The following is a 17,854-nucleotide window of genomic DNA, read 5'->3' on the forward strand; positions in this document are numbered from 1 at the left end:
TTCAGTATAATATAAAACATTAAAATGTGTTGCCGTGTTACGGTAAAGGACTTCAAGGCATTCCTTAGACCTTAGTTGGGACAATTTTATGGCTACATACTACACCAACAGTACAATATATAAGGCCATTTAATTGTTTTGTTACTTTTCAGTATCATATGCTGTTGGATTGTAAACTATAGGATTTTTCTCAACAGTTATCTCATAATTTACCCCAGCATCTTTCTGCACAGTCAATATATTCCTCATCAAACCAAAATTTCCGTTCTTGGCATTTTTAAATTAACTTTCACTAGAGGTATTTGTTCAGAGCGTCTTAAATAATTGCCAAGAAATACTGTAGCCTATTGCAAATAATCTATTGGAACTCAACTGTAAGAAAAATCGATATTCTCAGTGGTCACAGTAGAGGAATTTGATAAAACTTTTCTAGACCGCCTTTGCTACTTTGTAGGTTTGTTCAAATCTCAAATATGGTACTGTTGATGGCTAAAGTAAAACAGCTCATGTGAATGCTGGAGTCCGGGAAAGTAGGTAGGACCAATAAAAAACGAAGAGGGCTAGGAAAGAAATGGCGTTATTTGAACTCCGTAGGAAAATCAACTTGTTAAACAAGTCCCATCAATCTCACACACACACGAAATTGGGAGAAACACCATCTATGTAAAGAATTGTGGGTTGTGAAAATCTAAAATTAACAATATAATTGTCTTCTCAGTTCTCTTTTTTATTTTTCCAAAGCATTTTAATTTTGAATTATCTCAATATTTTTTCCCATATTCCTCGGAATCATTCCATTCATATTGCTGGTGCAATAAATATCGTCCTTAAGGGCTTATGAATTGAAAATGAGCCCAGGAAATATGCAAAAAAAATGTTTAAAAAAATGTGAATAATGTCCTTACCACAGAAAGGGACATATTTTATACGTTAAAACCTTAGGTCAGCTAGTTGGAGTGATCAATAATTTATGAAATCAGAAAATGTGTCTTGATATTTGAAAGACAATTTTCCCCATTCCAGACTATTGAAACATGTTATGCTTCAAAAACGGTATCCATAGACAGAGAGTGACTATCGTTTATAATGCAATTTGTAATGAATCGTAACTCTTCACCAACTAATAGGAAGATACCTAGAGGATAAAGGGTAAGATTTAGAACAGGTATATGTACAGACGCATTTAAAATAAAACAAACTATTATACAGATGCTGTGTATTATACATATATTACAGAATATCACAAGTCTGAAACACGTGCCACTGTGCATACTATGCAAGGCAACTTAAGGTTACTCTATATGTACAGTAACAATGATGAAAGCACATCTCTCCTGGTGAGACCACTCTAATATCCTTACCATGTGTTAGCACTATCAAGAAACAGTTGGTCTACATTGACAGGATCCAGAGTAATATACACACTCACACACACTCACATATAGCTTTAATAGTTACTCGACATCTCACCAACAAAGTTTATAATTATATACATGCACACAAATGTAACACTATGTACTCACCATATACATGACATCAATACTTATTATACATGAATACAGACCAGTGCCGTGAGTTGTAATACTACTAGTGTATTCCGCACACATATACATCGTCTCATATGTGAACATCACATATATTATACACATATATGGGTATGTGTAGCATAAATATATTCTCAACAATATTTCTGACATTACAAACAGATACATATCAAATATTTGCAATGTATCCTGGACAAAAAGAGACAACTGTAATAGTATTATTAAACAAGATAGAAAAAAACACATCAATTTTTTTTCAATGTTACACAGCTCTTTTTCAATTAGTGCAAAAAATTCTGATAAAAACATTTTAATCTGATAATAGGTCTGACAGTATTGTAGCCATTTTCTTAGGAAAATATGCCAGAAATAAAAAAATAACCACCATGCATTAATACACTACAAATCAAGCATCCATCTCCTTGTTTACTGCAGGAAACGTTTTGCAGCCATACTGAATTGTTTATATATTTTGCATGGTCAACAATGAACATCATGTTGGTACACAAGTACTAATTGACATCAACGCATTGCTTGACCAATCTGACAATGAATCCCAGAAAGATTCAGGAGAAAAAGGTTTATCAGTTCATTACATGCATCCATAAATTGAAAATTGTCCAGTTAATAATATACCAAAATATCAACTTCCAACAATTACAATACTTCAATAAAATCACAAGTGCAAAGCATGAAAGTAGAAATTACTATATGAACGCTTTTTCTTTTGGTGTGAATACATTTTTGCTCGTGACAATCGGACATGGTGCTAGATTACATTGTTTAGAGTAGAGCGTCAACGTTTGGTGTCAGGGCTAACAGTTGTTCACAGTGTCACAAGCTTAAGCATAGAACATTGAGGTCAAACATGCTCCTACTTACCGATCTTTCAAAATTTGAAGAGGAAAACATTTTAAGGGACAATCTAAAACTACTTTATTGGCTTCTTTAACAAAATACTTAAAATTATTATTTGATAATATTATTAAATATTATTTTCAGTTTGTATGTAGGTTTTCTTGGAAAAGCACATGGTTTAACAACACATCAACACTGTTAAATACACTTGCGAGTAAAATGCTGACCTGTTCACTCTGTAGCCCGAATACTTGGATTTTACAGGAGTAATCATGGTTTATAGGCACTATAAGTTGAAAATACTGAATTTTAAGGCCAGGCTTCCCAACACTTTGTAGCAAGTTATGGGCGACATATTAATTCAAATTGTTTTCCTATTGATTTGATATTTAACTTACAGAGCAGGAGTTGTCAATTACATTAGATTATAATCTGAAACTAGTATAATAATTAAAGATTACAGAATCACCTAACCCACCAAGTCATATTAACGAATAAGATATACTCCTTTAAAAAACTGCCCAAAATATATATTAATTTTTTTCTTTTCTCCTTGGACTTCACAATACTTCAACAGCTTAAGAACTGTTTTATTTCCCCTACAGCCATCTCTCCTTTTTGTTGTTAAGTGCTCAGGATGTTACCTTCTGCAAACAGTTCTAAAACTAGTAGCGGACATGAAGGACTAGTAAATACACTATCCAACCAGTTCTCTAGATTAATAAAATAGTTTATATCTGACCCTGCAAAGCCTAAAGCACTATTTAAACTTACGTCATGGAATTAGGTAAAATGCAAAATTTCATTTCAAGCTGTTTAATAAATAGTAGAATTCAAAATTAACTTTACGAACGTTTGGATTTTAAATCCAACAACACTAACTAAAATACACATATGTATATATGGATTTAATATGATCACTAGCACAAGAAATAATATTTTGAAAAAGAAGCCCAAAACAGTTTTGTTAATATAAGTCTTAAGCTTATGAAACCTAGCACAACTGGCCCTGAACCATATTTGATCAACTACTTATTAATAAACCTGTGCAAGGAAATACAGACAAAGGCAATCTGTTTAAAACATGCAGCCTTGAAATAACAGTATATAAACATGCAGTTTAAGATAACTGTTGCACTTATAATTGATAATTATCAACACTCCGACACTTGTTCACTTCCTCATTGCCTTTCAGACACTGCTTAAAAGATGTAAATTGTTCTGATGCGCCATCTGTCATTGGTCACAACTTGTTACAAGTAAGTATTAAGATATAGCGGATACAGTATGGTGAATTCCTCCATCTATGTGGTAATAGTGAAAAAATCTTACAACATCCCTCTTTGATGCATCTGCCTATCTACCAACACATGTACTTAGACTAGCTTAGTATCATAAATAGAAAGTATTCAGATTGTCACCTTTGTGAATTTGAACAGTTTAAAATATATCTTGCAAATTAGCACAGCATATATTTGCTTAATCCTAAAACAGTTGTATATTCCTCAATAAGTGCAAAACATCATAATAATAGAACTGTTATACAGCATTAGCTTGTTGTAAGAAGACTTCCTAAACTGTACTCATGCTGTGCCTTCCCACATCTTAAACATACACAACTCTTTTTGCTGTTTCACTTGAAAAATCTACATTAGAGCAGTTAAGTACTAAAGTAGTGAAAGACCTGATGGCAAGATAGGAAACTTCTGGAGGTCTTTTTCAATTCATTCTCATGTGCCTGAAGTAATTTTCTCTCTCTAAAATACCCAAAATAACCCACCTCCCACAACAGATATTACGCCTTCTCTACTGGAGCATATTCAGTCACGTGACCCCCAATAACCCTGACTGTAGTCTTGATCACTTGCATCACACGTAAAGTCATCTTTAACAAACACACCAATATAAAACGGTGCCATTTTAAAATAACCATTTATTCCACTGTGGATCACAGGTAACTATATTCCTCCGTTTGAAGCCTGTACACACAGAGGCAGGTGTAATCCTGACAGGTAACTACATTGATTGGTCAGAGAACTTCAGATATACAGAGAAGTGCACATTAGGTTGGGACTTTCTGTCTGGCACTCAAATGGTCGTACATAGTTTTTAGTCAGGTACCTGGCCAGACTGAAACTTCTTCCTGGTACCAAAAGGATATGTCCTACCTTTTTCACGATAGAACATTTTCTACCCTGAATCTATGACAGACCATAACTTTGTCCCTTGTTAATGTAGTCTGGATTCCTTGCACTAAGAATAGAAAAATATGAGGACATTCCTTTTTATCTCTGACCATCTGTACCTTCAACCAAAAATATTTCGTCTACTTTGGTATACATACCAAGTGGAGTAATCAATTGTAACAGTTTTCCTTCAAGGAGTAAAACAAAAAGGGACTTGTAGCTGTGAATGTATGTATCACCCCCGTACCGGGAGATCAATGACTTCCTTCACTACCCGATACTGTAGTAAACATCACTGACTCAAGCCTGTAGCACTTTTCCTATTGATACTGGTTCATTGTGTTGTAACATATGTAGGTCATGTATTACCACATACACAACATGTTGTCGCTCATTCAGGCGTTGTTTTTTTGTTGCCATTGTCCACCTCCTCTTCCCCCGTGTCTGGGTTATCAGACTGACCCCCAGTTGTGGGGGCAGGTGTGGCCGGTGAGGTTTGTTGGTTGAGCTGGTTGTTGATCTGGTTACTAGGGTGTATTGGCTGTGGTGACACATGACTTACATTCACTTGGTTATTTTGTACCGGTGTCTGAGACGGAGGCTGGGAGGCTGGTGGCTGAGTGGGAGTCTGAGAGGCTGGTGGCTGAGTTGGAGGCTGAGAGGCTGGTTGAGTTGGGGGCTGTGTTTGTGATGCACTTGTTGGGGGACTTGTGGTTGTTGGAGGTTGTGTCTGCCCCGGAGGATAGGTAGGTGGTACAGCATCTTCTGTGGCAGGTGTTTCCTGTTCATCTGTCAAGTAACCATCCTCTGGTTCCTGCAGTCACAAATTATATAAAATCCATCGTGTTAATTTACATAAAACAGATCACTAATTGATTCAATTCTTAATCAAAACAGGCATTAGTATTCAGGGTTTGTTTTGATGTAAATCCCATTTTCCTTGAATTATGTGCAAATCATTGCATCTTGGAATAGACAGGTAGATGGATTGTTTGCTACAATTTTTCCCAAAGTATGTTTGGAATGCATCATGATTGTCTTCAAACAATACTGAACTTTTAAGAACACTAATTACATAAGAAAGCATGTTTCTGATCCACATGGTGACTTCTACATGTAGATGTAAAATGATTTGGACATTGGCATAAAACATGTGTTCTTACATACAGGCAGAATTCTATACCCCTTCCACTTTGACGCAAGGTTAAGTAAGGTAAAGTAAGTCTTGCCTATCAGTACAATAAATTTAGACTAGTCAAGAAAACACTGAATTAATCTCACCTCTTCAGGACAAAGCTCGAACGCCTTTGATAATGTTTCTCTGGCACTGTGTGACCTTTCTAGGAAATATCTTCAAAACAAAAACAAACAGTCATACAGATCACTATGCTAAATAAAAGCTGATATTCTGCTTACATCAGAAATTAAAGATACTGCATTTCGGATGATAATATATTCACCATCACATAAAATGTATTTACTACAATTCCGTATAAGTAAATAAACTGTAACAAAATAATTTTACAATAAAAAGATCAGAAGCGTAACAAGAAGCCAAAACCCAAGTTTATTCTTCCAATTTGTTAAATTTGCCTAGCTAGCTAGCTACCTCCATTACCCAGCCTTGATGTTAAATTTGCCTAGCTTGCTAGCTACCTCCATTACCAAGCCTGGATGTTAAATTTGCCTAGCTAGCTAGCTACCTCCATTACCAAGCCTGGATGTTAAATTTGCTTAGCTAGCTTGCTACCTCCATTACCCAGCCTTGATGTTAAATTTGCCTAGCTAGCTACCTCCATTACCAAGCCTGGATGTTAAATTTGCCTAGCTAGCTAGCTACCTCCATTACCAAGCCTTAATGTTAAATTTGCCTAGCTAGCTACCTCCATTACCATGCCTGGATGCAGTTTTCTTTTCTGTATATATGTTCTTTAATAATAACTTAAATCATTCTCTTATTAACTTTATTCCAGGCAATACTTAACTTGTTGACAAATTTACCCAAATGAATAATATATATCATAATATCTGACTAACGGAAAAAAACCCAGAAGACTTGAAACCCAAAATGTATCTACTTTATAATAAATGACTTCAGTATCTGTTGCCTGTATAATACTCACCCATTGGATGTCTCGTTAGACTGTGCAGGTGGGGACCAGTTGTTGTAGGTATATTGCGTGTTCCCTGGATATGGCCTCTGTTAAAACAACAAATAACACATTTGTTTGGACATTCAAATTCAGAGTCAGTGCATACAAAAAAAATATCTACAGAGTATATTTATACTAGAAAGGTAAGAACATAATATAAAACCATAAAACCTCTCAAGAAACCTTGAGATCCAGTATCACTCAAATGGAATTTCAACAATCAGGGGCAAGACCAGATCCTGGCATTAAACATGGTAGCATGAAGGTGTTCTTCACTTAATGCCTAGCAATATTTTTTTATATTTTTTTTATATGGTTAACATTTTAAGCTGTTCCCATATTGTTAGCTAGGGACAAAGTCCACAGGTGCAGGGCCAGACCATGGAGTCAATCCTGGTATCATGATGGAGTTTGTCTCTACATATAGGACTGGGATCTCAATCATTTCAAAGATGTAACTCCTTTTTGCCCTTTTTAATTCCCCAATCATTTTCTTAATCGACTCCATCAAGTTTTAATACAACTCTGTATATAGTCATTAGATTTGACCTTAAAATTCACTAGGTTTGCTATCCTTACCAGTTCCATTATGTCTTTAATCTAATTTGTAACATAACTTGATTCTAGATTTGTTAGTTAATTTTGATAGGTATAACACACCCTTTCTAGTTCATCATTCAACCATTCCACTGCCCAGGTCCACTTGCGCTTGAGGTCACCATTGGTTTGTAACATCTCGGCAGCTGGACGGCATCTGTCAAATCAAGATCAAAATGAAAACATTTTGTATCACATCAAACCCACTGCTATTTATTCTGTAACAAAGTCACTATTATAAATTCTGTAAAAGCTCACAATCTTATCATTAAAATACTATGCCTCTCGATATCAAAGTTTTACTTTTTACACAAACAATGTACATATTAAACGTGTCACAACGTTTCAAGACCGACTGGTCCCTTTGTCAAGCTTGTAAAGTAAAACTTTGATAACACATACTTCCAAACTGATGAGTCTTATTGAAGATACTGTACCTCCCCTTTCAAGGATTTCATCTCTGATTATTTATCTAATCTAAATAACTTCATTGATTACTGAAAACAGGATGTTGAAAACTTCACTTCATTTACAACCAATAAAAAAGTTCAAGTTTATTTGACTTGGATACGAAATTACCTTTATAAGATTTTGTTCCCTAGTTGGAAACATGAAAGAAAGTATGTAACATGTAATAAGTATTCAAGTTATTATTTCTATATCTTTTGAAATTATAATATCAGCCGCTGAAGAATTAAGATCATAACAGCAACTCACAATGTGAACAGCGACACCATCATCTTGATACACTGGTACGCTCGTTTCTGGTAGTGGTTTTTGGACCTCTGTATGGTGTCGAACAGGCCGTCGCGGTCATCTGGTATACCTTTCAAGGCATTGTGTATACGATGGTTTTGCCAGGAATCTTCCAGGAGTAACATCTGGAGGAGGAGATCCAGGTAAGGCCGTAGCTCATACGTGTAGGAATATGCAACCTGATGAAAGAAAACACATCAAATGAATTCAATTTTAAAATAGTACAATCAATTAAATACAATTTTAAAAACTATATAGAAAATTAACTATCAAACTGGAGTTGAACCTTAAACATGGAAAACTTGTTTCTTATAAGTTGTACATTTATGTAATGACCCAGTTGCTCAAAACACTAGTGTTCCAAGGAATAATAGCAATAGTGTCTGGAAATTTACCTCTTAAGACTCAAACCTGATACTACTTTTGATTTCAAGAATTTTGGTGATATCAACATTATAGACATGTGCCATAAAACTGTCTGGTTCTTACCTGCCAAAGTAGTTCACTCAGAACTGTTGATGAAAAGTGTGGATTTTCCCAGCAACAGAACTACAAAAACAAAGAATACAAAATCATAACATGCATAAAAATAAACTATATTATTAATGTAAATGTTTCTAGTCATTAGCATTCCATTTAGATAGTGATCACTAAACAATCTTAGAAAACATTAGAAATAGCATACAGTCAATATCGTCATCAGTAAATATTTTGTTTCACATCAATTTTGAAAATACTTCCATATGTTTAAAATACTTGAAGTTAAAAAATGTCATTTGCTTCATATGCTGGAGAATAGAATAATGTGTTAGGAAGTCCTATAATTTCAGAAGACTGAGCCCTAAAACATTACTTCAGGACACGAGTTCAGAAAGAAACCTTGAAGCTGACAGCATAACCTACCCTTAGAAGTTTGGTAGTATCCTCTGTATTGTTGCAGTCCTCAATCAACTTTTTGACATAGCTGGTACGTCCGTACAGAATATCCGACACTTGTGACTGTATAGGCATCAGGGAGTTCTGTACAGAACTGTCACCATGGGGGTTGGCCTTGGCTGGCTCACCCTAACAAAATAATGTTGTCACTTTCATTGGTTTGCATAAAAATTATTATTATTATTATTATCATTATAAAAAGAAAACAATCTTCATGACATAGACAGTTCTGGCACAAGATTTTGAACAAACCTTACATATTATAAAACACAGAATTTTACCAATCTCAAAAACCAGAATCAAATAAGTATATAATTGACCAACCAAAGACTTAAATATAAGATTTTGACCAAAGACAGAGCAATAATGTAAGATTACCACCAAACAGTGGCATTAAGACAGGGTGATACTACACAAAAACCAATTATGTGATGTCATCCATTACAAATGCATGCGCAAACATGAATCAAGTCAATGAATATTCTATAGTAACTCCTTTTTTTAATGAAAGGCTTCATGTGATTTTAAAGTGTGATGATGTGAACTTTTAAACATTCACATTTGTTTTCAACATATCGTGGAAATGCATTCCTATTTCAGCAAAACAATTACCATATAATGATATTCATATTTCTAAGAAGATTGTTTTTATTTAAGGTAGAGGATTGTTTATTCCTGTCAGAAATGATACTTACATTGGATGAAAGACAACGGGTGGACACATCACAACATCGGATGAGGATTGACACCACAGAATAGAGTCGACTTAACTCTGCATACTGGTATTTGATTGGTGGCCCTGGTCCCTCATCCAATGCCACCAGCATAAACATTGACGGCACATTCAGTTTCAACAGCTGCATTTTCTGTGGAACAAAGTATAGTATGTCTTAGAAGAATAATTAATTAAATCCCATAATTAAATCAATTGCCTAAATATAGTCTATATCAATTTGTCTCATTTTAGTACTATAAAATGATACTAAAAAAGAAACCCCTCCATTTAGTAATAGTTTAAGTTATCATCTGTTAAACTATTCAGTGTAGCATAAAATTTACTTTGTGAAAAAATTGACTGACCTGTCGTGTTGCATGACCTACCTCATCCTGTCCAAGGTTGGCGTACATTAGGAACAGGTGGAAGTACTGTTGTAGGTGTCGTCCATGTTCTGACACCTCCTTCTTCAGTAAGTGTAGCACAGCCAGCAACAGGTGGTCACTCAGAGTGGCGTTAGGGTCAGCCGGGTGTCCAGCTATATACGGACGCAAGATATATACAGAATAATTAGGTTTCTAGTTATAAACAAATACAAGATATAGAAAGGAAATCAGATTTCCAGCCATCTACAGATATAAGTTTTAGACTAAGTTTCCAGCTTTAACCAGACGAAGAGGAAAGACAGGACACTTATTATATAGTGAAAAGATAACTTTATTGTCTAATAAAATAGAAAATATTATTTCATTATCCCCCCCCATATATAAAATATTTCTTACAGGTCATCACTATTAGTAAACACCTAAAAAATGAATCATTAAACAAGTTTTTGCAAACATTCATTACAACGAATTATGGAGATTTAACAAAGTTATTATTCTGCACTAATACATACCATACAATCCTTGTACCAGTGGTGGTGGGCATGGCCCATCCCGTAGGGCAAAGTGGGACAGACACACAACCGTTTTACAGAATGCTGTTCTTACCTGGAATTGGAATAAGCATTAGGAAGAAATATTCACATGAAAACATCTGTTTTGGTTATTTTTCTATCGTGATGATATATCTCATTCACTTGTAGTTTTTGCTTACCATCTTCTTTTTTTTCTTTGCAAATATTTTACATTCCTACACCCAAAGCTTCTCCACAGTAGATTTATTTCTTTAGGAAGGAATCAAAAGTTCTTTTTTATTTTTATATTATGTTTGGAAGAATTTTTCAGCAATAATCTTATCTTTATGGTTAACCAGAAAATGATATCAAACTTACTTCTGATGTTGGGCATTCTAGTAGGTACTCTGCAAATCTGTTGGGATGGGCAAACAGAACATGCTGTGCAAACCAAGTTCGTACTTTCTTGCTTGGTCGTAGGTGACAGCTTAATGCTTCATACCACTCATTAGCTGGACCCCTGGAAGGAAATGCAGCAATAATAATAATTTATTTATTTATAATTTGATAAACAATATTTTTTGAAATGTTTTTCCCAATCAATTTACTATGTTTTGTTAATATAAAGATTCCCTTGTGGAGTATAGTGGCTACTATGTTATCTAATGCTGGACAAATTTAAGCCAACTAAATTACTGCAGATCCAAATGAAGTTGATCTGAAGGCATAATGTACCCGTAAAACACCATACCGTATTTGACTGCAAATAAGCCTCATAGACCAAAAGTAGGGAGGGGGCTTCTTGGATATACCACTGTTTTGATCTATGACCACACTAAATATCCTGTACTTATAATTGTTCATGATGTAAAAATAACCAACAGGCAGAATATTTTATAACAGTCACCAAAAGTTGATTAGTTGATGGTGCTGTTGTTTTTCAAAACTTATTTTCTATTAACAATTGGTCTCGATAATTCAATTGATCAAACTTATTTGCGGTCAAATACGGTAGGTTTAAAATTGTTTGGAAAATGGGTGTAAGAGAGCTTGAATCTACCTCAATGTTTTCTTGGTATGGAACCCTACATGGAATAGGAACTTTGCTGCTAGCTCTGTACTGATCATGGCCACATTCTCAGCATCAGCATTCTAAAACAGAAAAATATCAGTTTCTTTGGAATAATGTCATGTGACACTATGCACAATGTATCTGTAAGATAAAATCAGTACATTTTATCACCCAATATGGCTGCACTCTATAACCAAAGCTCTTAACTTAATGAGTACTCATTCATATGTGACTCATATCAATGAAAAAGCAAAATCCTAAGCTCAAAGTCTGATCCATTTATATTTTTAATATCTCATGTAATATTCTAGAGCTATGGTATGCAGCCAATTAAAAGTTGGCAATGTGGAAATATTGCAGAACAAAACCTAACAAACTCAATCATTTTGTGGCTTTGAGATTGTTGGGTATACAATATTACTTTAAAAAGGAAGATTTTGCCATTTTATTAAATTCACCAATTCATTGAACTGTAAAAAAAATAACTTGATGCCACAAAAAGGTGCTACCAAACTTAGCATGTATGTAATTTACCTAAAATTATTCAATTTACCAAACTCTAAATTTCAGGTTCCAGTAATTTGTTCAGTTGTTAAGCTTGTTGATGATTTAGAAAGTATTTTTCATACAATGATTTCATTTAAAAGAACTAGCATTTTTAATTTTACTTAATAGTTACAATTAACGAATAATTTTCATAATTGTTTACAATCCAAAAATCATGCTTAATTTCACACAATCTAATTAAAATTATATCTTCACATCGCTCCCGTTTACTATATGTCGCGTTGAAGATCTAACAACATCCCATAGAGGGTCACGTCAGAGGTCAACATGAATGCATTATCGTATTTATAACAAGCCAATCAAAACGCGACATAACTCTTTCTTTCAACCAATCAGAAAGCAGGACCTGTAGCATTTAATGCAGACACCTCGTAGCCCAAAATCCACTTTTTCGTCTGGTCCAGTGATAGTTTGAATATTGCGAAGCCTGTCATTGGTTAATTTTAGTTTCAGGTTGTTAAACTTTTTAACGACAACATCACCAGAAAAGGAAGTCCCTCTTATTTCAAAGCAAAATCCACAAATTGTACAAACGTTGTCTTGTAGATAGACACGGCGTGGTGTCATGGGCGCCGCCATTTTCGATGCTCATTTGACACCTCTCGGTCTTTTATCATAGCAAGTGTGTTCCGAAATCATTACATCATCACTTACAGAAATGCGTAAGCTCTCATCTGATTGGTTAATGCAAAAGTCGCCTGAACATGACCCTCTACGGGATGTTGTTAGATCTTCAACGCGACATATCAGTAAACGGGAGCGATGAGAAGATATAATTTTAATTAGATTGAATTTCAAAGATTCTACTCGGGGTTAAGTCGGTGAACTTCAAACCCACAAACCCGACACATAGATAAACCTACCACTTTGTCGGCACAGTGATACATTGGGTTACACGTCAACAACTTCTTCATGAACTGGAAATACTCGGGACAGAACTGACTCTTCTCATGCATAAACATAATGTTCTGTTTCCTCACACACTTCTCAATAGTGCCAGGCATCTTTACTTGTGATGGCTTGTTCGCTGAAAAACAAAAACAATACACATGATGTATTATAGACTGCAATATTCATATATTGGTTCATACTTTTAAGACTTTTCAGAATTTTTCAAAAGATCACTAAGGTAAATGCCCCCAACCTGTGTTTTTCATGAATGTGTTATAATGTATAGCAAGTTTCACTGACAATGTGTTGTTTTTCCTAATAGATGATTAGTTGTGTTACCTTAACTTGGTACTGTATAACAGATTGAACAGATGAAGTGTTTCGTCTGTCCAATGTCTAACAAATGTAATTGATGAAGTGTTAATATTCCTGTTCCATGCGTAACAAGTTTAACTTGCTAGTGATTTCCAAGAGCAAAAACACCACAGTACCTATGGTGAGGTCCTGCAATGACTTGTAGATGTGTTTTTCATCCTCCGTCTCGTCCTGACGTTCATAAAACAGGATGTAAGCGTTCCACCAACGCTTTTGTCGTCTGTATGCCATCCTCTTCAGCATGTGGTCAAACACCTCTCCCAGGTACTCTCCTCCAAAACACTGGTTCTTTATCTCCTGAAATTACATTTAACACAAATCACCTAAAATATTCACATGATCTTTTTTTTGTAATTCCTACAGGCCCTTTGTTTTTACCTTACAACAATATTTCTTAAATTAGCCTCTTTATTACTTTCATTTGTGTGTAGTTGATGTATGTTACACAATGTTATACAAATCCGCGGCTTGGTATAAAAGGTTATGAATACCCAGGCCCTCTACATACCTCATCATCTTCCATCTTGCATTCCGATACGTCACCATCGTCAAACTTATACCACTTCACCTGGTTATCTTCACCCCTATGACAAACATTAGATGACAATTCATTTAATTGTAAAGAAGAAATCATTGCAATTGTTTTGATGATCATTTTCATATATTTTCTGGATTACTGAAATTGGAATCCTTGCTTCAATTGTAACAACTTTTCGCTTAAAGTGTCCAGAAATAGAATTCCCTTGTTTACAGAACAAACAAGGTTCGTTCCATGGTAGATAACATAATTATTTTCTTACTTTTTTTATGGAAATTGTCCGTCATGCCTTAAGAAGAGCCCGACTTACCTGTGTAATACATACGAGTAGTAGTGGCCACCACTAGCCTGCCCACTGTGGACAACAACCCCAAACAACTTGTACTTCGTACTCTGTGGCTTCGTATCAAAATCATCGTCTATTATTTCACCTGCACCAAAATAACAATGCACAATTGTTATATTATGATGAAAGTTACAAGCACCATTTGAAGTAAACTTGTTACGACAAAATTCACATTACATTTCTAAATCAGACTTTGCTCTTTTATTCATTTTAAAAGTATCAACAAAATGATCAAATTTTAGAAGTATCAACAAGATTCTTTCAAGACAGAAAAATCCATCAATCAAAAAGACAGAAAACCCAGTTCAGCATCCCTGTTCCTTTGAAGATTTTGAATGAAAACTTCTTGAATTGAATTGCTCAGAAACATCTGATACCTTGTTTCATTATATCCCAGCAACACTTACCTTCAATCTTGGCTAGCCCCTGAACTGTATAGGGTTCCATGTCTATCTCCCTCGGAAACTCAAAGTAATCGTTGAACTTTATTGCACTTTCCCTGCAAGACAAATATTGCCCACATTAATTTAAAGAGATTTCAGTGAAAATTCCTTTTTTCAATATTTAGAAATATTCAGACCTCCAAAAGCCCTTCAACAAGAGATGCCTTAACCCTTTCAACACTGTGGACCATAATGGGCTCATCCATATCAATGCATGGTAGAGTCTACTAAGTTACGTAGTGACAAAAGGGTTAATGAAAATAAGCATTAACTTCTTTTATGTTAGCTTGACTAATACCTTTTTCATAAAACAGTAACCTTCCTTCATTTAAGAGACTACTTGACATGTGAATTTGCAAGGAGACACATTTGTGAACTGAAATTCACATAAATGAATTCCATATATTATTACTACCAACACTGATATAGCATCTGATCAATTATTTATGAATAAATTGTCAACAGGCATAATTCATGAAATAAAGCAGTTGATCTAACCTCACTTAAATACAAGTCTTCAAATTTACTCTAATTGGAATGGCAATTAAGTCAGAAAATAAAGTCCCTGCAAAAGCAATTAACTTGCTTAGACCATCATGGTTAACAATATAAATTACAGAACTTTCATAGCAGCCACTGAAATCAAGATCATCACAAAGTATCGACTGTAATTAAGAGACAACTCTTTTTATATCACTCTCTTATAAATATTCTATACCTTTCCCAGTCATAGTCAAATCGCTTAAGCTGGATGGCTAGGACTTTTGGCAGTTTCTTTATCACAAGTCTTTTTACAGTATCAACCTGTGAGCGGAGACAACAGAAAAGTATGTAACAAGATTTTAAATAAACCTAAACATAATTTTGGAAATGAAAGTCATCAGCTGTTGTTTAAAGCTTGTAAACCAGATTCTAGTTTTTGTGGGATCAAAAAATTGTGATCCTTGATCCTGAACAAATTTTGCATCAGTGTAGACCTTTAGGAAGAGAACCTTTGTTTTAATCAAGAATAAATAACCTTCATCTAGGGCTACTAAATGTTACAAGATTTTAGGAACGAATTCAACCTCAAAACAGTATTTATGACTATCTATTTGAAACCTGTATATGGATAACATTGTTCTGATGTGCATGTCAAATACGGCTATCTGCTTACCTTTTTATTACACTTCTCACATTTGTATGCATTGGCCCCCTCTAGTAAATCCCCCTTGACGTACTGTTCCAGTGATTCAAGAAGGTTCTGGTGGTTACGTATGTCCACATTTAATGTGGTAAACGGTTCCTCCCTCTGGTACCTACAGCAGATAAAACATGTCAGTATACATTTATTCAATGTCATGTAACTTATCATTTGATGTTATGTCAATCATAATTTTTGAAGCTTCTTTTATGAATAATTTAAAACAATGCATCTTCCAGGTGGGGAAACAGTTAAAAGAGCATCCACCTTGAATTTCAACTGCTATCAGACACAGACACTGAAATAGATTTACAGTATATTCTGACTGCGCCTGTAGAAAAGAAAAGCCTCACAACTTACCTATGAGGACAGTCTTTACAGATTTTCTGGTCAGCAAACGAGCCTCCCATCACCTTGGAGAGGATGGTGGGTTGTCCGAGAGCCTTGAGAGACTCATCTAAACTGTCCACCAGGCTGTTGAAGAACTCTAAGGCATCGTGCTGCTCTCTCAAGTTCACTGGCTCACCCCATAACCTACAATGTCACCATGTGGAAAAGATAATGATATACCAATTGTGAGGCATCTTATTATGATGTACAATTTTTTTAGAGTCCACCATGATATACAATTTACAAATCATCCAAATCTGGAAACAGTTTGTTCTGGCACAATGAAGTTTTAATTTAATAATTATATGTTCTAAAACATCTTAGAAAGAGTTCATAATAAGTAATGCATTAAAAACATTCTATTTCTATCTTAAACAGGACGGAACCACTAAAAAGGTAAGGGTATTCCTCTGATCATTTGTCACCTCTGGTATGTCCCACAGCCCTTGCCCCTTGATTTTACCTAAAGTGTTTCCAGAATCCCCTGGGGACATAATATTGCAGCTTGCTGGTGGCTAGGTGGCCGAAGATGAGCTGGATCTGTTTAAGAACACCCTGGTGGTACTCTTTCCGTGCCTCATCCTTGTTGCTCACAGACTTCTCTTCATCCTTTCGCTCTTCATCTCCCATGTCCACATTTGTCTAAAACAACATTAGGTTAATCATTTTACACCCAACTTCTTCAATAAGCTCTGGTCCATATATAAATACAAATGAAGATAATTAAAATTGAGCTATTTCACAATGCAGCAACTGTAGAAGGGAACCAGTGTTCTCGTTAAAAGTCAGTTGCCAGCAAAAGTAACCTGATATTCATCAAGTTGGAACCGGCATTTCCAGAATAAGTTATAGGTGAACATTATAGAATGTGAACATTCAACAAGCTATTCTTTCCTAGTGAACCACCTATTTCAAAACTGACTGAGAACACAGGAAGCAATAACAGGTGGATTAATGAGGTATACATCTAAAGCCATAAATTAAACTTGGTTGATAATATAGAAACAAAGTAGATTGTTGTACATACTTGTCTTACCTCACTTTCACTCTTTTCATCGCCAACATACTCCTCTTCAATATCGTCTGCCACACCTTCTACTGCAAGGATCCCCGTCCGTATCTGTTCTATCATGAACAGCTATAACACAATAGAAAACAAGTTCAGTAAACAGTTCCATGGCAGGTTTGGTGCTGACTTAAAATACAAGACATATTGCTGCAGTTTATCTTTTGCCCTCCATAATGAGGGCAAACTTGACAGCAAATATTAGTTTCACAACTTAATGTATGTAATAATTCAATGTTAAGGGCAAAGTATGAATGGAAGAAACTTTCCCTGTATACTAAAATATTGAATAGACCAAAACTGTTTCTGCTACCCACCTTGCAATATTTAGGATATTGCC

The 17,854-nt window shown here is 35.0% G+C and overlaps 1 protein-coding gene across 5 annotated transcripts in view; it reads right to left on the bottom strand.

Annotated features, from left to right (window-relative positions):
* Positions 1-759: 759 nt before the first annotated feature.
* LOC110463226 (probable ubiquitin carboxyl-terminal hydrolase FAF-X) overlaps positions 760-17,854 on the bottom strand; it is a 44,399-nt gene continuing 27,304 nt past the window's right edge. For 3 of the 5 annotated variants that reach the window (XM_021517653.1, XM_021517650.1, XM_021517651.1), the window contains exons 35-56: positions 17,476-17,586; positions 16,912-17,090; positions 16,419-16,592; positions 16,032-16,173; positions 15,594-15,679; positions 14,840-14,931; positions 14,397-14,517; positions 14,057-14,132; positions 13,665-13,845; positions 13,146-13,309; positions 11,704-11,795; positions 11,022-11,163; positions 10,644-10,737; positions 10,132-10,283; positions 9,726-9,896; positions 8,998-9,159; positions 8,584-8,643; positions 8,056-8,273; positions 7,402-7,495; positions 6,712-6,788; positions 5,870-5,939; positions 760-5,402 (exon numbers count right to left, since the gene is read on the bottom strand). In XM_021517653.1, the coding sequence (XP_021373328.1) occupies positions 4,980-5,402; positions 5,870-5,939; positions 6,712-6,788; positions 7,402-7,495; positions 8,056-8,273; positions 8,584-8,643; positions 8,998-9,159; positions 9,726-9,896; positions 10,132-10,283; positions 10,644-10,737; positions 11,022-11,163; positions 11,704-11,795; positions 13,146-13,309; positions 13,665-13,845; positions 14,057-14,132; positions 14,397-14,517; positions 14,840-14,931; positions 15,594-15,679; positions 16,032-16,173; positions 16,419-16,592; positions 16,912-17,090; positions 17,476-17,586 (3,081 nt within the window). In that variant the 3' untranslated portion in view covers positions 760-4,979. The remainder of the gene's footprint in view (positions 5,403-5,869; positions 5,940-6,711; positions 6,789-7,401; positions 7,496-8,055; positions 8,274-8,583; positions 8,644-8,997; positions 9,160-9,725; positions 9,897-10,131; positions 10,284-10,643; positions 10,738-11,021; positions 11,164-11,703; positions 11,796-13,145; positions 13,310-13,664; positions 13,846-14,056; positions 14,133-14,396; positions 14,518-14,839; positions 14,932-15,593; positions 15,680-16,031; positions 16,174-16,418; positions 16,593-16,911; positions 17,091-17,475; positions 17,587-17,854) is intronic. The other 2 variants (XM_021517654.1, XM_021517652.1) reach the window with 1 other exon arrangement.

Source organism: Mizuhopecten yessoensis, unplaced genomic scaffold (genome assembly GCF_002113885.1).
Source record: "Mizuhopecten yessoensis strain PY_sf001 unplaced genomic scaffold, ASM211388v2 scaffold10879, whole genome shotgun sequence".
Taxonomy (NCBI): Eukaryota; Metazoa; Mollusca; class Bivalvia; order Pectinida; family Pectinidae; genus Mizuhopecten; species Mizuhopecten yessoensis.